We start from the raw sequence: 23,144 nt of genomic DNA, 5'->3' as shown, positions 1-23,144 counted from the left end.
CCTTCAACGACACTGCCCCATGTGGGAAGGCAACACTTTCGTGTATATCTCAGAAACAGAGGTAACGTTACTCACAGGCAGTGCCCTTCCTTCCTTAGGCTGGGTAAACTACTTGGTGGTTGCCTGTAAGGAAGTGCGGAATTTGGGTTGTTCCTTCTATGACTGTTTGCATTCATATCTAATTTATGTCCCATTGCTCTAGTTCCATGCCTCTTCTCATACACTATAACTTTTCATTTCAGTGCCTAATAATAGTGTAATATTTCTGAGACATTTTAGGGAGCAATTAAACTCAACAAGTCCCCACAGAGCATCCATGGTGACTTCTTAAAATAAATATAAAAGGCAACGAGCAAGGCTCCTAGTTTAATTCCTACAATGCACACTATAATTCAAAGGTTTATGCTATGAGCAATAATGCCCACGTTTGAGAATGTGCAGAGAGTTAAGACCCAAATCAGAATTGCTGCCTGGCCAGCAGCAACTGTGAGACGCCTCTGAGTGTAAGATATTAAAAGGTGGGGGAAATTGTGTGTCTTAGAATCAATGAAGTATGAAGGTCCCCATTCTGCATCTTAGATGACTCAGTAAATAATAGCGACTTTTTAGAGTAGAAGGAACACAGCCAGAGAAACAGGCTTGGGGAGAAGGCGATGGGTTCATTCAGGGAAATTCTGCACCGAAGATGACAGTGGGACATCTGGCAGCGGTGATGGGTCCTCCAGAGGCTTTAGAGGTAAAGCACTGATGCTCAGAGAAGGGGTAGCCTGGAGGGAGACCCTACGAAGCATCAGAGTTGCTGTGGCTGGAGCCACGGAAATGGTGACAGTACTCAGGGAAAGTTGTAAGAGGACAAAAATGAAGACACTCCTGCGGCCATCTACATCCCGAGGGCAGGCAGGTGGAGAGGCGGCCATAGAGGAAGAGGGGAACTAGGGAGTGTAGGTCCATGGACACCGGAAGCACAGGTGCCAAGAAGGAAAGTGGAGTGTCGTCAACGCCGGCAATGTGAGAGAGGTCAGAATGGAGGGCGACATTCCAGCTGGAGAGACATTAGATCTGAATGTCCATCCCCCTCCCAACAACTAAAAACAAATCAAGCAGAACCTTCTAGTTCCCCACCAATGTTCCTCATTTCAGTAAATGACACTATCATTTACCCAATTGTTCAGCTTAAAAACTCAAGCATCATCTTTGATTTCTCTTTGAAAGCCTCACCACCCACATCCTGTTGGCTCTGCCTTCAAAAGACACCCCAGTCCAGCTCTCCCCTCCCCTCTGCTAGCCTCCAGCACCTCTGGCAGGGACTGGGGAGTAGCCATCTGTCTGGTGTCCCTTCTCCATCCTGGCCCCCTCCCCTACTATCAATCCTCTAATGAGCAGCCAGAAAGATTAAAAAAAAAAAAATCAAGAAGACAGCGAGCATTTAAAGACACACAAACTCTAGTAACCAGGGGCAAAAAGCACTCAGAAATAATAATGAGCTGGCACTTTTACCCATTAGATCAATAAAAATTAGAACTCCAGATACCGCAAGGTCATGAGGACGTAGGCACTGGCCCCAAAGGAGGGAAGCGGAGGGGCGCGGTGTGCTCAAGAGCTCCCCACGATGCTCGGGCGGCTTAGGTGGACACATGCCCCTGACCACAGTCCTGCCCCCGGCGGAATATTCCCAGACATTCTCCCGGGGCTCCACCAGGGAGCATGTGGGAGGCTGTTCCGTGGAGCACCGCTGCGGTGGGGAGGGCGCGCTCTCGTCTGTACAAAAGCACGGAAGGCAGGGGGGACATGCCCTGTGGAGGTGTACCGGACGTGGCGTGGTCTCCAGACCTGGCCACAGTGTCCCGGGGACTAAGGAGTGTGATTACCTGGACCCTCACCCTAGCTTTCCAAGACCGCTAATCAGGTTCTATCACTCTCCTGCTTTACACCGTCGAATATCTTCTCACACTCCTACTAAAGATCCTGCAGTGGCCTCCGGTCACAACCCAGCCAGAATCCTGTCTCCTGACCGCTGCCCGAGGGGCCCTCATCCGTCTCATCGCCCGTCCACCCTGCCCCACTCGCCAGGGCGCCCTGCAGCCCAGCCTTCCTGCTCCCAGAGTACCGAGCATACTCCCATCCGGGGGGGGGGGGGGGGGGGGGGTGGCTTTGTACATTTCCGTTGCTGGCACATTCACACCCCGGACCCCCAGTGAGTTGGCTCCTGCTGGCCCATCAGTTCTCAACTCCAGTGTCACTCTTCTGAAAGATCTCCCCCGACTCTCCATCAAAGGAGCCACCACCCCATTCGCCACCGTGGTGCTCTTCTCTCTGTACCCCTTATCTCTATCTGAAGTGACCATAATAATTTATTTGTTTATTATCTGTCCACCCGACTAGGGGTGAGCTCCAGGATAGCAGAGGCCTAATTCTTCTTATTCACTGCCCTGTCCGTAATAACGAAGAGTGATCTGCTCCCTATCCTTGAAAAGAATGAATGGCCTTTCAGAGGGTGGAGCTGGGGTGGTTCGGGAACAGGGGGAGAGAAGTGGCGAGAGAGGGAGAACTAGAGGCGTGCAGTGCCGGCCATTCCTCCAGGCCTGGCTATGCCGGTGGAGAGAGATGGATGGCGGCCATAAGGGAAGGACACAGCTGCGATCTGTCTGACCATCCCTCCCATGGCCCCAGGGAAGCTGAGCTGTGCAGGCCAGGGCCCTTAGGGCTGGCTGGTTGCCTTATCTGCCCCGGGCTGGCCGGCTAGGCAGCCCCCAGCCCCTGGCCCTGCATCACCTGGTGTCCTGGTTGGAGTCCTGCGCCAGCCTCACCAGGTTGCGCACCAGCATCTCCGTGCTGTCCCTGGTGCCCGAGAGAAGTTTCTCGGCACCTATCTGCTCCAGGACGGCTGAGAGGTGCTCGGCAGTGCATTTCCGGACTGAGGGGTTTCGGTGGCTGAAAAAAAAATACAATCCCAGTCAAGGGTGCAGACAAGGAATGGGGTGTGGGGTCCCCAGACTGCCGCACGTGGACCTAGAGTTGTGCCTCCGTGTTTCATGCCGTGATGGGCTCCGCAATCTCTCATATGGACTACAGGGACTCTTCAAGAAAAGAGGAGTCACGTCCTGATCATAGAACCCAGGATGACAGTGGTAACGACAGGAGAAGGAAGGAGCGCCTACAGCCACGTGGTGCTCTGCACACACACACACACACACACAGGTGCTCACCACCTCTGTGCTTTCCTGAGCCCGTGTTTCCCCTCCCCACCTTTTCCCCACCTAGAAAGATCCTACCCAATCCCTGTCTCCTTCTCTGCCCTCCCCAACCCCCTCGGCAGAATGTTCCCTGGGGCTAGGGCTGTCCTGGTCCCCTGGGAAGTACAGGTGCACCCCTGTGGCTCCCCAGCCGGGCGAGGAGCTCCCGGGGAGCTGGCGCCCAGCTTCCTTCCCCCCAGTGGAATCCTGTGCCCTGCTGGTGCCTGGCACATGCCCACACTTAGTGGGAGCTAACTGCACGTTTGTCCAAGTGAGCTGAGACAGGAGGGAGGGACAGGGGATCCATGGGTGATTTGGTAACCCTAACAGGGGAAACCCATCAGAATGTCACTTGTTTCTTTTTCACTCTTTCAAACAGGGCCTGAGTGCCCACAGTTCTTTAGACACCAGACCCTGCTTCTTGCAACAATGATCAATTGGAGCGCCTGGGTAGCTCAGGCGTTAAGCATCTGCCTTCGGCTTAGGTCATGATCCCAGGGTCCTGGGATCGAGCCCCAGGTCGGGCTCCCTGCTCAGCAGGAAGCCTGCTTCTCCCTCCCCCACTCCCCCTGCTTGTGTTCCTTCTCTTGCTTTGTCTCTCTCTGTCAAATAAATAAATAAAATCTTAAAAAAAAAACAATGATCAATTGCCTCAGCTTGTACTTAGCACAGCCTCAGAGCCAGGCACCCTGCTAAACACCCCCCATCTATTATCTGTTCGATTCCATAAGCCACTATTAGCATCATTTTGCAGGTGAGCAAGTTGAGCGAAGGGAGGCATCCAGAAAAAAGGACAAATAACATCTCCCAAGTTAGTGGCAGCCACAGTGAGCTCTCAGTGAATGTTACGGTAAAGGCAGGCATGGTTCTGAGCGCTCTTTCATGAATCCATTCATTTACTCCTCACACTTTGAAGAGGTATGCACCATTATTATTCCCATTTCACAGATGAGGAAACTGAGCACAGAGAAGTTAAGTAACAATCCAGGATGTGAACCCAGGCAACATGACTCCGGAGCCCCTCACCCTTCCTACCCAGCTGTGGTGCGGCTAGCAAAGGCCTGGCGGTGGCTACCACACACCCTGGGGGCTTTCCAGAAGGCCCCTGCATCTGTGTTACAAGTGGCTCTGGGGCTGAGAGAGGTTTGGCCCTGTGGGAGAAAGGGTTTGGGAAATGGTTTCGGTTTTGCTTTAGTCTGGGTTTTTGAATAAGGTGAAAGCAAATCTGGCTGCAGAAAGCCTCCCTTGGTAGGCAAGCACCTTCCTCCTCCCTGGGAAAAGGCCAAGAGGTGTGAGCTAGAGTAAGATTGTGTGCCTTGCTCTGCTCACAGCCTTGATTTTATCAGAAAGAACGCCCATCCCCTGGGAGAGGCACACGGGCCGCAGGCTGGCTCTCAGCCCGGTCTCCAGGGATGTTACCACGGACACTCTGAACTCCCCAGCCTTGAACAGAACGCCATAGCTCTCCACTTGCAGCTGAGGTTCAGGGCTGCCCTGAGCTCGTCTCAATATCCCCAACCTAGCCCAAGAAAAGTGGGAGAGAAGCACCCCAGGAAGCAGGGGTCTTCCTCCCCCCAGCTACATGTGTGGGGCACCTCCTGCGTTTGGCTGCTCCTCTCCCATCCCCAGACCTCTCCCCTTGCCTTACCTTCCCAACCCACCCCTCCGACAACGAGCCACCACGTACTAGATGCCCACTGAAGTGAGGGCCGCCAGGGAGCGGGCGGGGGTCACATTCTCCACCATGGCCCCCAGGGAGCGGTGGGCGGCTCTCTGAATGAACTCGCTGGTGTTCCCCATCTTCTGGAGCAGGCCGCGGGTAATCTCCTCAGCCTCCTGGTCCATGTTCTTCTTCAAGGTCCGGAAGAGGGCTCCCAGAGTGCTGATGGCCAGGCGGGACACTTTGGAGCGGAGGTTGGTGACCTAGGAGAGAGATGGGACAGGGAGCCTCAAGGACTGCTGGACCCTGCCAAGGGTTCCAGAACATACGAAGTATGGGGCACAGCCCCACCGTCTCCTGCCACCGCCACCCTTCTTGCAGGCCTAGGCCTTGCCAGGCTGGAAACGAAAACCATGCAGTAGCTCTGGACAAAACAGCCCCATTTTTTATAGAAATGTTATTATTGTTATCATCATAGTGATTAATTCCACCTGAAATTTAAAATTTGAACATCTGAAATTTGTGCAACACTTAGTCTTCTAAGTACTTTTACAAAGAATGTTCAATTTAGTCTTCCCAGGCCCCCCCCCCCCACCAACATCACCCCCACCACTGGAATAGTCTATTCCCAAGAAGGGACCTGGCCTTCCCAGATGATAAGATGCATCTCTTTGCCTCCCTGGGCCCGGCCTAGGCCCCCACCCCAGCCCCAGCCCCAGGGGAGAAAAATCCTTGGGAGATGTTACAACTTCCCTGAGGCTGGAGATCTAGCCCAGAACGCTACAGCCCCTTGTTGGGCATCTGAGTACAGAGGACAGCACAGGGCTGGGACGAAGAGGCATACAGGACTCTGGTTGTTTCAGTGCCCAGAGATTAGAAACAAGGAAACCCCAGGGCCTAGTTTTCCAATCTGAGACATGGGCGGCTACCTCCCACCTCTGTGGCTGAGGGCTAAGAAATAAGCAGGGGATGCCACGTTCCAGGGAGCCATGGCCCCTCCGTGGCTGCCATGTGACCCACCCTGAGCAGCGACACCAGGGAAGGGGGACGGCCTGCTCTGCAGGGTGGGGACAGTGCACAGGACACAGGCTGTCTAGGTGGCCTCACCTCCCCCGTCACAGCCAAGGACACGTCGTGTAGCCTCCCAGCAAGGACATCTGAATGACAAACTGCCAGGAGCTGGACACTCAGCAGGCCCTTCTCCTTCATCTGCCTGAGAAGCGAGTTCCAGGCCTGTCACAGGCAGGTGGGGAGGGAGGAGCCCTGCTCCCCATGCGGATCGGGGCACTCCCCACCCCCCGCCACCACCACCCCTCTCCCGCCGCAAGGGAGGCGGGTAGCTGGGGTCAGGAGAAGGGGTCCCCTCACCAGTCGCTGCTCTCCAGGCACTGGAGGGCATCCATCAGCCCCACCTCAGGGTTCGAGAAAGGCCTCAACTCCTTAAAGGTTCTAGGATCCAATTCCTCCTCCTCTTCTTCCCGCTCGGGAGACCCCAAGGTAAGCACCACAGGTAATGAGTTGGCTGCCCTCACAGAAAGGAAAAGGAACATGGCACATTTCAGCAGGAAGACCCAGGCCTGGCCTAACACGAGATGTGCTCAGAGGAGGAGCTGCCCGGGGCTTGGAGGGCAGGATCTGTGTGTCCTCCTCCCGCCCCACCCCCGCCGGGAGACGCGGACACCTCCGAAAGTTCTAGCTTTTGTTGGCCTTTTCCGCCCCAGCCCTGCCATCCTCATGGTTCTAAACAAGCCAGCCTGTGATACTCTGCTTGATGTCACGTGACAAAGCCCACCGTGCCGGTGACTCACCCCCAACCCTGCCCTATCTGTGGTTGGGAGAGGCTCATAAGTCTGTGAGGAGGGAGCCCCTACTCACACTGGTGGTGTTCTAACCTCATCCCCACCCAGGAGGCTGTGTTATCAGCTTCTCCTCCTTCCCCCACTCTCCATCCTTTGTGAAGTTGCCCAGGGGCAAGGCAGGGAAGTGGCCCAAAGGACGAAGCAGGGGACAGTGAAAGCTCAAAGGAGACAATGCAGCTAATGGGGGCCCGTGTGGTCAAGATGTGGCAGGGACTGCCAATAAGCAGGGATGTTGTTTAAAACTCAGGTCATGTTTTCTAGGCTCCCCTTCCTTGGGGACGGATGCTAGAATCATAAAATCCTAGCGGATCAGGAAGGCAGTTTAGCCATCTACCTGCTCCAATGCCCGAAACACATCATCGGGGCCTCAGAGGCATTGGAAGGGTGTGGGTCCCCACCCACAGTCCCTCAGCGTCTCCATCAGCGGAGCCATGACAAGAGGCTCTCCTCCGAACCCGGAGCTCACACTGCCACGCCTCGCTTCCTGGCTACTTCTCTTCAGAGGCTCATCTCCACCAGCATGATTGTCAAGATGGCGCACCCAGGAGGTCCTAGGCAAATCTGAGTTGGCAGGGCAATCCTTTACTTAAATCCTTTACGTAAAGACCAAAAGACCTCATTCCCAGATTCTCTTCTCACCTTTGCCATTGGATAAGATTCATTAGCCAAAATCTTAGTCCCCATGGACCAGCATCACCTTAAGTAAACTCAGGTGACTTTGGGTCTTGGTCTCAGTCCTGTTGACTATAAAATGAGTGGGATGGATTATATAGATCAATATCTCCCAAGTATCAACCATTCAATCACCACTTTCATGACTTCTTGCCATGTCTCTTCATTACCTGTAATTTTATTTATATGGCATTTTTTTCTTCAAGCCAACCCACTTTTCAGATCTTAAATAACTTTATCCTAAAGGGAAATTTATGTCACTACCATAAGTGGTAAACAAATATTATTCGCCACAGGTTAGGATATTTGCAATAAAAGTAAAAGGACGTCATAAACTCCAGCTACCAAATTGTAGGCAGCTTCTGATGACTCAAGCTGGAAGGAAGATCTCTTTGTTTAAAAAGGAGATTGCCAAGCCTGAAAGGGATGCTCAAGACCAGCACTGAATTAAGACTTTCTACTTGACGGAATCAAAGGGATAGAGAACAGAGAAGAAGGATGCGTCAATGTTATTTCTGGCACCAAACATGGTGTTCTACGCTGTCACCATGGTCCCACTACAGCCCACACTTAAAGAAACTCTGAGTCAGGCTGGTTGTTTTCAAATGTTCTTTAGTAGCAAAATCTTTCAAAACTGAAATGTCAGGTGGATGCCCAATATCTAAAAAAGTGAGGCAAAATAGATGTTGCCCCGGTAGAATGGGGTCAGAGCCTCTACTGTGCCTTGGCACCTTCCTGAGCACCCCAAAGAACTTTTGGATCCTGGGATCCCAGGCTGTAATCAGCCCTATCCCACCCCGACATTTTATGAGGCAAACTGCAGGAACCCGAGGTCTTTACGGATCCCTCTCTTCCCCTTCCCGATGTTTCCGGCTACTTTCGTGGGTGTTTTTCCCCAGCATCGGTGGTCCCGGTGCACTGGTGAGTCCTCTAGGACATGTCGTGCAGGCTGGGCACACCTGCCTTTCTATCGGTAATTCTAGTTGCAATTCCCTGGATCCCCAGTCTGGACCGTAGATGCTTTTGACTCCCATACTATCCCTCGTTCTCTGGCAAGGCAATCGCATCTCAGACTGCCCTCTACTCTAACACAGGTAATAGGAAGAAGCAGAACGGCCCAGGTCACCTTTGCTGTACCCCAGAGCATCCCGAGGCAACGCAGCGAGAGGGACATGTGTCCCCCAGGCATTCGGCCTGGGCCCTACCTGAAGCATGGCGGGCAAAGCTGGGCTCCTGCTTGCTGACAGGGATGCTGGGCAGTGAGGCCCGGTTGGCCCGCTTCCTCAGGATGCCACCGATGTTTCTGTGCGGGTTGCTCAGCCCCGTGGGCACAGACATGGTCCCACTACCCCGGAGGGGAAGGAGGCCTGTGGAGGCAGAGAGAGTCCTAGGGTGGCACTGGTCCTGCCTGTCCTCCTCTGGACACGGGCCCATCAGTAGCTCCCTGTCCAGTGTCCGGATGGGGAGCATGGGGAGCTGTGGGTAAATCTTCTCTTGCCCAGTGGTTGGCCAAGAAGTCTCCCCAGCCTGAGGGAGTTGGGCCCCAGGCACCCAGTACCTTCCTTCATCAGGGCTCTCCGGGAGGCCAGGCTCTGGGAAGCAAGCTCCCTCTCCCTCTCCAGCTCCTCTGCCCTCTGGAGCAACTCCATCTCCTTCATCTGCCTCAGCCGCATCTTCTCCTGGGCAGACTTGGAGATGGTGACGTGGATCTGGCAGAAGGTCAAGGTAAACTCTGTTACGGTGAGGACCCAACGGCGCTTTCTGTACCTGCATTTATTCAGTCAGGAATGTGAGTGGCTCCTCCCTGCCATCACTCTTCTGGGAGTAAACAAAACAACCGAGACCTTGCTCCTGGAGGGCTGCCAAACAGACCAATCTCTAACGTCAGGCAGTATGTACCAGGAGGAAAGTGAGGGACAGAGGGTGACAGGGCTTCCATTTTAGGTAGGAAGGCCCAGAAGGACTCCCGGAGGAGGGGAAATTTAAGCAGAGACATGAATGAACTAAGAGAGCAGAGGCCATGCAGATTTCTAGGGGCGGAGGGTGCTAAGCAGAGGAAAGCAAATGCAAAGGCCCTGAGCCTGGAGTGTGCTGGGCATGGTTGGGGGGCGGTGAGGACACTGGCCAGAGCACCCCGAGGCAGAGGATGGTGGGACACAGGGTCAGAGGTGGCAGGGGTGGGCAGAACCATAGTGCACCGGGCCCCGTGGCCCATGGTGAGGGGTCAGACGTGTCCTCTAAAGGACACAGCAAACCACCGAGGTTCTGAGCACAGGAGTGACATTGTTGGACTTCCACTGGGGGATGCGGGGTTCCTCTAAGTGTTGTTGTTTTTTATAGTTTTATATTTGGGAATAATTTAAGACTCACGGAAAGTTGCAAAAGAGAACCAAGAGTTTCCGTGTGGTAGGGCTTGCACTAGCGTAGTGAGAATGAAGATGACAGAATGGCCTGATTCTGGACAGGTCCCCAAAGTAGAGCCCACCGCTTTTGCTGATATATGAGGTGTGGGGCGACAGAGAAAGAGAGGAGGCAAGGGTGGGCCCAAGATTTTTGGTCAGAGGATCTGGAAGGCTGGAGTTGCCTTTTCCTGCCATTGACTGGGGAAAGAGATTTTAGGGGGTAAAGATTCAACCGTTGAGTTTTGGAGGAGGTAAGTTTGAAATATAATTAGATACCTAAATGGAAATGCAGAGTATCAGTTAATACATACTTAGTTATATAATTTAACTGCTCCTGGAGGTCAGGGGAAGGTCTGGGCCAGAGAGGGAGATTTGGGGGTCCTTAGCATATAGATGGCACTTAATGTCATGGACCAGAACAGGTCACACAGGGTCAGTAGAAATAGACCAGAGGCCAGAGATGCAGGCTCTGGGGCCTCCTGCGTGTAACGGGCAGGACGATGAGGAGGGGCCAGCCAAGAAGGACTGGGAAGCAACCAAATCTGACGGAGGCAGAGAACCAAGAAGGAAGCCACCCCCTCACCCCCGTCCCTCCCAAGGTGGGGACTGCAAGAAGAGTGAGCCACCAAAGCTGCTGACGGGTCGAGTGAGAAGAGCCCTGAGCTGTGCTGCATGTGGGAAGGTGAAGGTCATTGGTGGCCTTGATGTGGGCCGTTTCCGTGGGGGCAGTGGGACCCAAACCCGACTGTAGCGGACTCAGGACAGAACGGGTGGAGATGAGGCAGTAGTTTTGTTTTCTTGAGACAAAAGAAATAACGGAGAGCTAGGATGCTGGTAGGAATGGTGTGATCCTGGGGAGGATATTGCTGATGCAAGAACAGGAAGAGATGCGGGGCCGGGGTGTGGCTGGACAAAGCTGGAAGAACAGGACGCGGTATGGGCGAAGGGGATGCTTGAAAGCAAGATGCCAGTGGGGGGTGAAGTGATCACAAGGTCCAGGGTCTGACCGTGGGGGTGAGCGGCCAGGGGGGGGGGGGGGCAGTGGGGTCACGTCACAGCCCTGAATTCCTCTTCCTTCGGTTGTCGAGCTCCGGCGCCCTGGCTGGAGCGGGAAGGCCGCGCGGCCCAGACCCCATCGTCGTCATCACTGGACTCTAACAGAGCACGTGCGCGCAGCGGGCCTTCCAGGCACGTTTCCTGTACTCTCATATCTCTGCTTCAAAGACTGAGCACAGAGCTCCCCTAATAGTGACTCTTCAAGTTTTAGTAAATTCATCCAGACCAGGGAAGGGAATCATCCGGACCTAGGTCACCTTAGAAGCGCAAGGTGTTCGTCAGCCTGTCAAGCACAGTCTTTGGCTGACCTGCCCTTCAGCTGTCTCTCAGTTGCTATCTTGGGAGTTGGTTCAAATTACTCGGTTTGGTTCACCTAAGCCCCTCTGTGCTCTCCACATCCTGCTTCCTCCCGAACCCCGCGTGACCTCCTTCTGCCCTCCCTTCCCCCCCAACCCTGCCCCTCAGCTCCCCACTGCACTCCTCCCCTCACCTAGCCCCCAACCCCCATCCTTCTCTTCCTTTCCTTGGTCCTCACCCCCAAACCATCTACAGCTTCCAGCCTTAAGCACCGGGAAGCCGACTCAGGGCTCTTTCTTGCCTTCCTCAGGCTGGCCCCACATTTATGTATTTCAGAAAACATGCTTGTGTTCAGCCAGTGGTCCACTCTGACCCCCACTTTCTCCTCCCCTCGCTTTCCAGATACCTTGGTACTGCTCTCCTTCTGGTCCTCTTCTTTGAGCGAGGGGCGGGCTCCTTTGTTCTGGCCGAAGGAGAAAGCTGTCAGTGTAGGAGCGGACTGAGATGAAAGCAGGGCGGGCTTCTCAGGGGTGGCAGACCTGTCTCTGACAGGCAGGGCCGAAGGTCTTGGCTCTGCGGGGTCAAGAACAAGAATGAAGCTGAGGACACCCAGCACTCTGAAGCAGCACTCACCCTTCTGGGCTGCCCCCTGGGGCCCTATGACCCTGTGGCTGGTATAGCATTTTACTGCCTAAGCCTGCCATTCTCCACGGTTCCGCCCAATGCTTCCTTGGTGGCGAAACTCTACCGAACAGCGCCGGCGGGCACAGAGCAGGCTGCCCAAGGACCAACATTCTCCTGCTCTCCTCTGTGCATCCATCCATCCAACCGTTCAGTCAATAATTACTGCACACCTTATCGTAAGACAGGGAAGGGAGGAGGCAGGGCAGGAAACAGGGAGTGGGTCTCCACTTATATAGCAGTTATATATACCACTATATAACTTAAACTCCACAGGAAGTTTAAGATAGTTCCTGAGCATGTCAGTCTATCTCTCCCCAGGAGGCGTGCACCTCAGGAAGAGAGAAAATAAACCGAGTCCCATCATCACACAGCCTGAAGGGACCAGAGAACTAACCAATGCTAGTCCCATCCCCTCGTTGTACGGACAGGGAAGCTGAGACCCAGCAACCTTCACACGCTCTTGTGACTGATACAATACAAATTCACTTCCAAGTGACAGCAAATCATTAGTGTTTCTTGGTCATTCTAGATTTTCCTGGTCAATAGATTTCAAAAGTAACGTGCCTTCTTATGGAGGCAAGACAGGGGTAGATCAGTTTTAACTGGGTTCTCCTGTCATCAACGTCTGGAGCACACCGCCCTTGGGTGAACCTGCAAGTAAGGGGTCCATTGGAATGGGGGCCACCATCTGGGGCTGCCTGAGGTTAGAAGGGGTGCCTTGAATCTGGGGCCTCCAGGAGGGCTCCCAGGTTACCCTGGACCTCTGCCCAGCCCATGCCTTCTGCCAAGGATCCCTCTGCTTGGCTTCCAGGAGAAGGATCGAGGGCCAAGACAGAAGAAGGGCAAAGGCTTCATTTGCCCAAAAGTAAGGGGGCAGGGCAGAGGACACAGATGTTCAGGTGCCGGCTAAGGAGGGCAAGGACTGCAGGAATGCCACACAATTTGGGGAAGCCCTCAGCTTCAGACAATACCACGTGAGCTCCTTCTATGTGGTAGGCAGGCACGTTACACGTATTGGGCAATGTTATCCCCAGCTAATGGCTGGAGGGTCAGAGAGCCCTTTAAGGACTTTACTATTTTGTATCCCCTTCCTCACCTCCACCTCCAAGAGACATCCTAGAAAGCCTTGTCTGAGCAGCCTGGCCCCTGCGCCCCCCCCCAGCCCCCGGGGACCTGGTTCTCAAGCAGCAAGCTGGGGATGCAAACAGGGGAATAGTTGCAAACTGGGGTCTCCTGGCCCAAACCCCCATGCCGGCACACTCAGGGGTAGCTGTTAAGGGACACCGTGGGTGCCAGCATGGGTCACAGCAGACAGTCCGAGGTCACCCCCACTGCACCAGGAGAAGCAGCCCCCACCGAGGTTTCTATGCCAGGCCTGCCTCTTGGGCTCAGCTCGAGTCCTGAGGCTGGGGCTTCCTGGGCAACAGCCCCCCACTCACCAACCAATCCACCTGCTAAGCTGTCCAGAGTGACCTGCCCAAAAGCTGGACTAGGAGTCTGCCCCCTCCTGCTGGTCAGCACAGCAGCTATCTCCAAACCTCCTCCCCAGGCTCGGGGTGCTCCATCCAGATCCCCTCACCGGACCTGCCCGGGGCTCAGCCTCCCTCCTCCCCACAGACTTAGGTCATCAGGCTGGAGAGCCTCCGGCTCCCTCTTCTGAAGCCTCTCTGCGCCCCGGCCTCCTGCAGGCCACCCGCCTCCCTAACAACCGGGATGGCCCTATTCTCCCAACACTAAGCCTTCCGGGACCCGCTGACTGAGGGGTTCAGGGGATATGGTTCAATTTCTCACTTGGCCTGGTATGGAACATTCTCCTCTGCTTGCTTAAAACAGTGCAGGGGCAGCCGCCCAAGGTGTCAGAAGCACGGTCTCTGGAGCCCTGCAGACCCGCGCGCACATATGGCGGGCCACCTTCCAGGCTCTGGGACCGGGGACAAGACCCCAGCCTGCAGTCCTGGTGCAGCCGGTCACAGGTCACACAGGCTTCCCTCGCGACTGGGCTACCAGGAAGCTCCATGTGCTGGTACCGCCCTCCAAGGTGGCATGGCCCGAGGCCTCAGTTTCCCTGTCCATAAAATGAGGGGCTAGGGTCCGAGGGTGCTCACACCTACTCCAACCCTACTTCTGATCCCCTACCTGGCCCAGGAAGCAGGGAGTTGAATTAACAGCAAGCAGGGGTGTGTGTGGGGAGTACGTACCCAGAGATTTAGGGGTCTTCTCCCGAGGCCCACTCTCCTGAACCAATCTTGAAAGAATCGGGGAGAAAAAAAGCACCATGAGAGATGGCAAGTAGGAGCCACTTCGGTGAGGAGCCTGGGTGGCTCCAGGATGGGGCAACAGGTGAGACGGGGGGACCCGTGAAGGCGGCGGGGGCGGCTCTGTAAAGAGGCTCTTGGCTAGGAGCTCAAAGCTGCAGGGGATGCAGCTCCATCCGCAAAGTCAAGGGCAGGCCGACCGAAGACCAGGCCAGGCCAGGCTGGGTCCAGACACAGACGCCACAGACCACCGCCGCTGCCCCGCTCAGGGGCCCATGGCTTCTGCCCGCCAATCCTGCAAGAGTCTCCGCCTCAGCGTGCTCAGTCCTCTCTGGTCACCAAAGTGGCCTTTCTAACGCAGATCTGATGGCACTTCCACACCTAAAGGCTTTCAGTGGCACCTTGCTACTTCAGAGTAAAGCTCACAGTCCTCGGTTTAGCACACGGAGCCGTGCAGTCCTGCTAACCTCACCCGCCTGTGTCACACCAACACTGGTGCTGGTGCGCACACCCCTTGAGGCTCCGGGAATGCCTCACGTCTCTCCCTCCTCGTCGCCCAAATTCTCCCTCAGGCTTCAAAACTCAGCTCTGGCCTCACCTCCTCCAGGAAGGCTTCCCAGCCTGATTGAGATCATTTCCCGGGGGGTTCCCCAGAAGGATGGGCAGAGATTTCAAGTTATGGCCTCTGCCCGGCAGTGCTCCCCGTTGAAGAATAGATAGGCGGTTTAAATAAAAGTGTGGTCAGGGGGGCGCCTGGGTGGCTCAGGTGGTTAAGCGTCTGCCTTCGGCTCAGGTCATGATCCCAGGGTCCCAGGATCGAGTCCCACATCGGGCTCCCTGCTCAGCGGGGAGCCTGCTTCTCCCTCTGCTTCTCTCTCTCTCTCTCTCTGTCTCTCATGAATAAATAAATAAAATCTTTAAAAAAAAAAAAAAAGTGTGGTCAGGTGGTCCGTGGGCTAGATGCTGTGTGGACAGTGCAGAGGAGGCTCTTTCCCTGATCGCCTCCCCAGGGAGGGCAGGGAAGACCTGAGCACAAGGACTGGTGTGCGACTGGGGCTTGAAGAACAGTAGGAGCTGAACGGGCCCCCCCCCCCCAGGTGAAGGCTGGTGTTGGGACTGCAGGGATGGGGCGGGGAGGCTCTGGGGGTGGGCCGGCTCCAGAGGGCAGCCCAGGAGGCCTGCAGGGTGGTGGGCTGGGACAGGCCCTGAACGTCAGACCGAGGAGACTCTCCTTAACCTGCTGACACAGGACGTCAAAAAAATGAGAATGGCGTGGAGGAAAGGTACGCGGGGTGGTGCACGAGAAGGGAAGATTAGAATGCAGAGCCCAGGCAGCAAGGTGCTGGGCTGGGAACTGTTGGGGCACTCAAGAGGGAGCCCGTGAGCGGAAACGGAGAAGAGAGGCAGGGGCAAGAGAGGGTGGCAGCCTTCATACTTTCTCTTGTTTACAGAAGACCTGATGGGATGTGGCAATCTGCTAGGACAAGGGGCCACAGGAGCAAGAGCTGAAGATGGTGCCGAAATTGGAAGATGGAAGAGAATGCCCGCACCCCGGTGGGAGCCGGGAGGTCGTGGGAGGGAGGGGGTTTGGGGCAACGTGAGGTGGCCCGTCAGTGTGGCCATGATGGTGGCACAGCCTCCCTCCCTCCCTCTGACGCCGGATCGGCATCGGCCATGAGGACACCGGGGATGCCCACCAGGAGGATGGAAACGCGGAGCCCAACTCTAGGGAGACCTTGGGGCAGAGCGGGGGATGAGGGAATGAGGGAGCCGCCCATCCCTGGAAGCTGCCAGCACAGACAGGACTCCCCCAGGGGAGAACAAGTAGCTGGGCACAAACGGCCAGGACCAAACTGCAGGAACAGCCACGTCTAAGAGGTGGACGAAGGAGGGCGCAGGGGACACTGCCTAGAAGGTCCTGCCATAGGAGGTCAGGGAGCAGGGTTCAAGTCAGGAGGGCAAGGAAGGGGAAGGACGTGGACGTCAGTACCTCACAGGATGTGAAGTCGAGAGCAAGGAGGGTGGAGTAAAGGCCACTGGTCTGGGGCCAGAGAGTCCCTCCAGCCACCAGCACCGCCACTGAGGGGAGGAAGGGCCTGGCGTGAGGAAGCACAGGTCGACGGAGCGGGCATTCAGATCCAGGAGCAGGCCCACACTCCACCGGGGCTGGGGAGGAGGTGGACGTGGGTACAGATGGGCAGGGAGGCAGCATGGGAGACGGAGACGTGAGGAACATGAGAGAAACGGCAGAACGCAGTACAGCAGGCCCCAAAGGGATGCGAGAAGGGAGGCCTCTGTCATTCTCCCCCTGTCTGCCTCTGTCTCTCTGTCTCTCTCTCTCTCTCTCTCTCTCTCACACACACACACACACACACACACACACCTGCTCCGACATCAGTTTGGACTGACCATGGGATGATCTGGGACATCTGAAGAGTTCCGTCTGTCCCACTTGAGAGCCATAAATCCAGATTCATTACAACACAGCAACCCTCTACCTCCCCCGATTCCCAAACATTTTTGTGTATAAAGACCCCTTTTTACATCCAAAGCTTTTGTGGACCACTCCCTCCCACTTCCATACAGATACCAGATAATGCTTGTATTTTTAATATCCATTAGTTAAGAAAATACATAATAACAAAGAGCTACCGTGAATAGAGCTCCTATTTCATTCATCACTGCAACAACCACAGACATCAGCAAACTGATGGACTATGGAGGCTGAGACACTCTCTACTAAGCGCAGACGCCCAGCCCGCTGGGCTCAAGGATCAGCTATCTGTGAGGTCCCCAGGTCTGTGGCTCATGGGTGAGCCAGGCCCTTCACGTGCCCAGGCCCCCAGAGCTCCTCCCTGGCACTGGAGGCTCAGCAGATCTCGGATCTCAGAGGGCCAGCTGGAGAGAGGGCTGCTTACCGCGTGCGGGGGACCCTCAGGCCCGTCAGGACACCCTGGCCGGGAGGCAAGCAGCTGGGAAGGGGGCCAGCCGTAGAGGAGGAGGCCCCAGCAGACACGGCGGCCTTCGGGATGGGCGGGGTCACAACGCCTCCCAGCGACTTGTGCATCTTCTCGTCATTGCAATGCAGGTATTGTCTGGAGATCTGCACCCGGGAGCGGAGGTTGAGGGAAGGTTCTGGAGGCTCACCTCCCAGGCCCCTCACACAGGGTGGTCCCTTTTATCAGGAGCCACCTGGGGTGGTAGGCAGTGCTGGGAAGTGGCCTCTGGTTTTTCTTCCCAGCCACACCACCCTGGGACCACCCCCAGAAAGCTCACTGTTTCCTTACCACTCCAAGACAGAAGACCTGCCGCGGGCTACCCCCCTCATCCCTACTCTCTTTTTGTTATTATTATTTGTTTTTCTATTCTTCTCATTTCAGAAACTCCTACAACATCAGAGCTGAAAGGGATCTTCAAAAACGTCTGGTCTAATACCTTCTTTTTATAGATGTGCAAACTAGGCCCAGAGAGGAGGGTGACTGGCCCAAGGTCACACAGCCAGTGAGGGGCAGAGTGGAAACCAGAGCCCAAATCTCCTGAGTTTCAGCCCAGCCACCTTTCCCCTCTGCCGCACGCCCTTGCCTGTGATAGGGATGGTCAGAAGCATCAGGAACTCTGGAACGTTTAGACCAGAGAAGGCCTAGGGATCCCCAAGTGTAGGGCCGGTGGTCACACAGCCTGTGCTCAGCACCTCTGGGGCAGCCAGCCAGATCGTGCCCAGGCCCCCAGAGCTCCGCCCTGGCACTGGAGGTTTTGGATGCTGCAGGGAAGATGCCCCTCCCAGTGCTACCCCTATCCTTGAGGGCAGCCCTTCACACACCTCCAGAGAAGCTCAGGGCTCAGGAATGGGGGGGGGGGTGGTAAAGAATGGGAACAAAGAGGGACGCCTGGGTGGCTCAGTCAGTTAAGCGTCTGCCTTCGGCTCAGGTCATGATCCCAGGGTCCTGGGATCCAGTCCCGCATCGGGCTCCTTGCTCAGCGGGGAGTCTGCTTCTCCCTCTCCCTCTGCCTCTCCCCCAGCTCATGCACTCTCTCTCTCAAATAAATAAATAAAATCTTAAAAAAAAAAAAAAAAAAAGAGTGGAATCAAAGACAGAAGGAAGGAGAGGCAAAACTCAGAACAGTCAAGCCACCTTACCTCCTGGGCTCCGGGTCTCAGCTCCTGGGGACCCTGACTGCTCCCAGGTGGGTCTAGGCCCTTCTCCTTGGCTCCGCCAGCCTCAGGGGTGGGGGGGATGCTCTGGATGGGAGGCATTGGCCTGGGCGCCCTCAGCAGCCTCTGAGAAGTGGCCCGGGGGATGGTGCTCCTCAGAGGAACTCCTTTGGGGCCTCCCACAGGATCCAGGGAGACTGTGCAGGGGGTGGGGGTGAGGAATAAGTTAGTCCCTGGAGCATTGGGAACGGGGGAATTCAGATACTGGCAACAGGGCCATCGGTTCCAGGGGAGGCCGAGACTGTGAGAGCAGAAGGAGATCCACCCCGGCCCACCCCCACCACTAGGCTGAGCAAGCGTGCCCATTCCTATAAACTTTGGTAAAAAGGGCCAATCAAAGTCACCCTTTTAAAATTCGGAGGCAGCCTGGGCAGGACGGGAAACACACCAGTACTAGACCAGGAGTCAGGACAGCGGACTCCAGTCCTGGCTAGAAGCTGTGGGACCTTGGGCAAGTCTCTGAATCCCCATTAGCTCATCTGTAAACTGCACGTAGTTACATCACGGGGTTATCCAAAAATTCAGGGACTTCTGTAAAATGCCAAGAAAGTCCCAGGCACGTGGCAGGTGCCCATAAATTACTTCTGTTCCCCCTTCCTTTTCAGTTAATGATGTGTGGGTACTGCTGTTTCGACACAGGAGACACCCTGACCTCATCTGAAAGCAGACCACTCCCACTTTTAGCTCTTTTCTGAGTAACTTCTGTGCCCAACAGGCATCCTCCCTGCCTCCGCCCCACGCCATCAGGAACAGCAACATGCCTCCTGCCATCCCCACAGTAAAGAGCTCAGGATTATCTTTGCAACTACTAGTGGTGGTGGTGGTGAAAAAAAACTTAGCATTTAACTCTCAAGGCCATTTTGTTCCAGCTACATCAAAGTGGTCGCATCAAAAGAGCTTCTCTGCTCCTCTGCCCAGCCTGGCTCTGCTTTGCCTTGTGTCGGTGTGCTGAGGGGAGGGAGGGAAGAAGGGGTCACAAGCCAGGTGGCGACGGTACCTGCCTTGGGCTCCATTTGGGAGGTGATACAGAGAGGCCAACACAGCCTCCATCCAGGATGCAGAGGGCAGGCGCAGCCCTGCTCAGGGGGCCAGAGATCCCCATCCCGCCACACTTGCTGAGGGACCTGCTAAGTCAAGATCACATCCCATTCGTACCTTGCGTAGAACAACTCCTGTTCTTTTTCTCCTGTACTAGAAGTTTGTACAAAGAGATGACATGTCTAGAGAAAGACTTCAGACCTCTTGGGGAGGGAGTCACTGGTCTGGCAACTCCAGAAGTTGCACCACTTGGAAATTCTAAGCAAGCTTCTCCAGCACTCCAAGCCCCCACCTGCTGCGTCCATACTGTCCAGCCACAGGGGGACTCCTTACAGGGGCTCCCCTGCATCATCCTGGGCGACGTCAGCCCCGGGGAGACCTCAGCAGGGGGAGCATCTTGCTCAGTGAGGAGGATGTCCCCTTCCTTCCTAAGACTTCGAGGCTCCTTATTCCTTGTGTTACTCAAGCATTCACTGAGCTAAAAAAGGACCCAGTGATGAGTCCAGGAGAAGAGGAGAGAGAAAAGGAAATGAGAATTTATTAAGTGCTACCCACAATGCCGGGTGCTGAGAATTCTGTGTACGATGTTTTCATCAAACTCTCAGGCACACAGAAGTATTAGTATCCCCATTACACTGAGGCGAAACTGAGGGTGAAGGGGTGACTGACTTGCCCAAAGTCCCAGAGCCAGCCAGTGTCAGGGCTAAGATTGGAATCTGGCCTGTTCTTCTGGTTTGCCCACCACGCAGATGAGAGAGAAATATAAAGTGCTCGCTGTTCAATTCTTTGCTCATCTATTCAACAAACATTTCTGGAGAATCTCCCTTGCCAGGCAACTCTGCCTTGCACTAAGGACTCCCCGCCTGCCCTCGTCAAGAATACCACCGAGTGCAAAATTCACATGTGAAACAAATAATCACACAAGTAAGTACACAGATGTGTAAGGACACAGCTCTACGAAGAGAGGTCAGAGGGAAAACTGGAGGGCATTATTAGAGAGGGTCACTGGGGTGGATGCCGACTGGGGAGTGGAGGAGACCTCTCTGGGGAAGGCTTCTGAGCCAAGCAGGAAGGATGAATGGTAGCCCCGCGAGGAAAGGATTCCGGAGGTGGGGGGAGCAGCCTGTCAGAGCCTGAGGCCAGAGAGAGCCCACCTGCTCCAGGACTGGAGCGTCAGTGTATCTGACAGCAGAGAGCAGGGGAGAGAGCGAGCGGAGAGCAGGGGAGAGTGGTGCAGGCACAGGGTGAGGGCAGTCAGCCTCATGCACAGGGACTGTTCAGGAGCTTACTCTAAGCACTTCCAAAAACTACGGGGTGGTTCTAAGCATCGTTGGTGGGAGCGGGAAGGAGAATATGATCAGATGGGCCATTTGGAAGGATCCCCCTGGAGAGAAGACGAGGAGGAGAAGGCGGCAAGGGTGGGAATGGGGAGGTTAGCCGGGAGGCCACTGCAGAGCCCAGGCAGGAGGTGCATTCCCAGGGAGGCGGCTGACAGTGCCCTGGGTGGGTGCGTCCTGACCAGCGTGCAGAGAACCCGGCTGCCAGCCGGACACCTACTGATCCTCACAGCCAGGTAGCCTGAGTCCCTGGCCTCAGGGTGGGTGAGAGGCAGGTGGGCAGGGCCCAGTGCTCACCTCGGGAGGATGCCGCCAAGCCCTCTGAGAGCCTCCTTTTCTTGAGCTTGTCCTTGATCTGGGTGGTGTCCCGGGCCACACTGTTGGCCTCAGACTCCAGAGAGGAGAAGGGTGCCAGGGGTTTGGACCCCAGAGACAGGGCCGCAAGGCTCCTGGGGTGGCCATTCCTGGCGGGCCAGCCCTTCAGGGGGGCATCCAACTTGAGGCCGCTGGGGTCCCCGTGTCCACTCAAGAGCTGCAGCGGCTTCTCTAGCAGGACACTCGGAGTTGGCTGGAGGGAGGCTGAGGGAGACAGAGGCGAGAGTGGCTGGGCACACAGCACCCATGGTGGCACCAGGTACCAGTGAACTCTTCGGTGCTGGTTCCTTAGAACAGTCCGGCTCTGCCCCATGAATCCCAATCATTTGTTGTTACCATCGCTCCTTGGGTCAATTCATTCATTCAACAGTATCTGGGAAGCCTAACCTTAACAAGATGTGTCATGAGCTACTCAAGGGAAGAACAAGGGAGTCGATATGCAGCCCAATGACAGCACAGACATGAGGGCATATATACTTAGGGAAGGCCTTCTGTCCAGGGACCACCATCCAGCAATCTCCAGGATCCCTACCAATCCATTCAGTACACTTGACAATACCAAATGCAGATTGAAAAGAGTTCAGGTGACCCAGAACCAATCATGCTTCCATGCAGACACCAGCTTATCCAACCACTCATTCAATAAACATTCAGAGGGCATCTCCTATGTGCCAAGCAGTCCAGGCAGTGGAGATCCAGAGATGGGTAAGACACAGTCTTTGCCACAAAAGGACTTTCAAGCTATTAGAGAAAGAAGATTTATCCCTAAGTGGCATTACAAGGTAAACTGGGAGATGTGCCATAAGAGAGATATCAACAAAATGCTTTGTGCACATAGAGGAGGAAGAGAAGGATCTGGAAAGCCTTCATAAAGTGGTGATGTTTGAACTGGGCCTTGCAGGAGCCTAGACCACGGAAGGGCCAGGGAAAACAAATACAGAGACCAGCTTTTAGAACCTCTGCCACACACATAGCCTTTTTGGAGGGCCTTGACCTAAGCCACAAGGCCCACAGAAGAGGCCACAGATCCTGGGCAGCACCAGGCCCAGCGAAAGCTGACCTAGGTGCCGGCCACAGGCCTGTAAGGGGAGTAGCCTGAAAGAGGGCAAGTAGCTAGAACGATCATGTTCTCCCTCGCAAACATGGGAACTGGGGCTCTGCAGAGAAGAGGGTCTGCAGCTGGAAGTGAGAGCAGAGAGTGGCCGAGAACCAGAATGGCTGTCCTGAAAATAACATGAGCAGCTGTCCCACTAGCGGGGCCCCCGTCCCCACCACCACCCTGGCTGCTGCAGACCCTGTCTTCCCGGGGCTCACGGCGGCTTTCCCTGGCTTCTGATGAGAGTGAGAGGTGTGCTGAGATCCCCACGTCCTTGTTCCTGGGGCAGCCCTCTGTGCACCTCCATCCCCGGAGGCACAGAACTGAAAGGACCCACCTAAGACCAAAGGGCATTTGCAGCAGGGACCACAGTAAAAGTGGCCAGTGCCAAGAGCTGGAGGACACAGCCAGGCATCGAAATCAACTCACATCCTCTCTCCAGGAGGGGGCCCAAGCTCTGCTCGCTGGTCCCCGGCCCTGATTGGGCAGCTGCCGGTGGAACCCCGATTCTCTGCCCCCAGTCCCCAGAGAGGCCACTGAGGGCACTGGAAGGCCATTTGGTGTGACCAGTCAGCAGGCCAAGTCCCACCAACCTCACCTTCTCCGTAAGTCTGGAGCTCGGAGTCACTTCTGCCCGGGAGCGCGCGGGGCCCAGCACTGGTCCGAGGGACACTCGCACAGTACACGGCCACAGGAGCCAGAACCTTGGCTGGGGACAGAAGCACAGGAAGTCCACTGAGACCAGGACTGGGGAACAGGCTGCCGCAGCACTCTTGCTCTCGGGGTCTCTGCAGCCCATCCCCAAACCAGAGCCTGGCCCACAGAGAGGGGGCCCGCCAGCCCGCACCCAGCAGGCCAGGGTACTACACTCCCCACCGAATCCCACCACCCCCTCTTCCCAGTCCTCTCGGCCTGGCTCCCCCACCGGTCACACTCGCACGCCTTCTCCGTCCGACCTTGCTCCAGC

General features: G+C 55.6%; 1 protein-coding gene across 2 annotated transcripts in view; it reads right to left on the bottom strand.

Annotated features, from left to right (window-relative positions):
* Window positions 1–23,144, bottom strand: part of TOGARAM2 (TOG array regulator of axonemal microtubules 2) — a 50,225-nt gene that overhangs the window by 16,782 nt on the left and 10,299 nt on the right. For both annotated transcript variants that reach the window (XR_012379547.1, XM_073896835.1), the window contains exons 4-15: window positions 22,776–22,886; window positions 21,004–21,285; window positions 18,257–18,468; window positions 17,037–17,221; window positions 14,062–14,108; window positions 11,586–11,752; window positions 8,983–9,133; window positions 8,630–8,791; window positions 6,262–6,415; window positions 6,001–6,106; window positions 4,921–5,156; window positions 2,773–2,931 (exon numbers count right to left, since the gene is read on the bottom strand). Coding sequence is in view for 1 of the 2 variants with exons in the window: in XM_073896835.1 (XP_073752936.1) it covers window positions 2,773–2,931; window positions 4,921–5,156; window positions 6,001–6,106; window positions 6,262–6,415; window positions 8,630–8,791; window positions 8,983–9,133; window positions 11,586–11,752; window positions 14,062–14,108; window positions 17,037–17,221; window positions 18,257–18,468; window positions 21,004–21,285; window positions 22,776–22,886 (1,972 nt within the window). In the remaining variant the exon portion in view is untranslated. The remainder of the gene's footprint in view (window positions 1–2,772; window positions 2,932–4,920; window positions 5,157–6,000; window positions 6,107–6,261; window positions 6,416–8,629; window positions 8,792–8,982; window positions 9,134–11,585; window positions 11,753–14,061; window positions 14,109–17,036; window positions 17,222–18,256; window positions 18,469–21,003; window positions 21,286–22,775; window positions 22,887–23,144) is intronic.

Source organism: Callorhinus ursinus, unplaced genomic scaffold (genome assembly GCF_003265705.2).
Source record: "Callorhinus ursinus isolate GAN/ISIS: 27379988/994484 unplaced genomic scaffold, GSC_fseal_2.0 scaffold10, whole genome shotgun sequence".
Taxonomy (NCBI): domain Eukaryota; kingdom Metazoa; phylum Chordata; class Mammalia; order Carnivora; family Otariidae; genus Callorhinus; species Callorhinus ursinus.
This window is presented reverse-complemented; position numbering and strand designations above follow the sequence as displayed.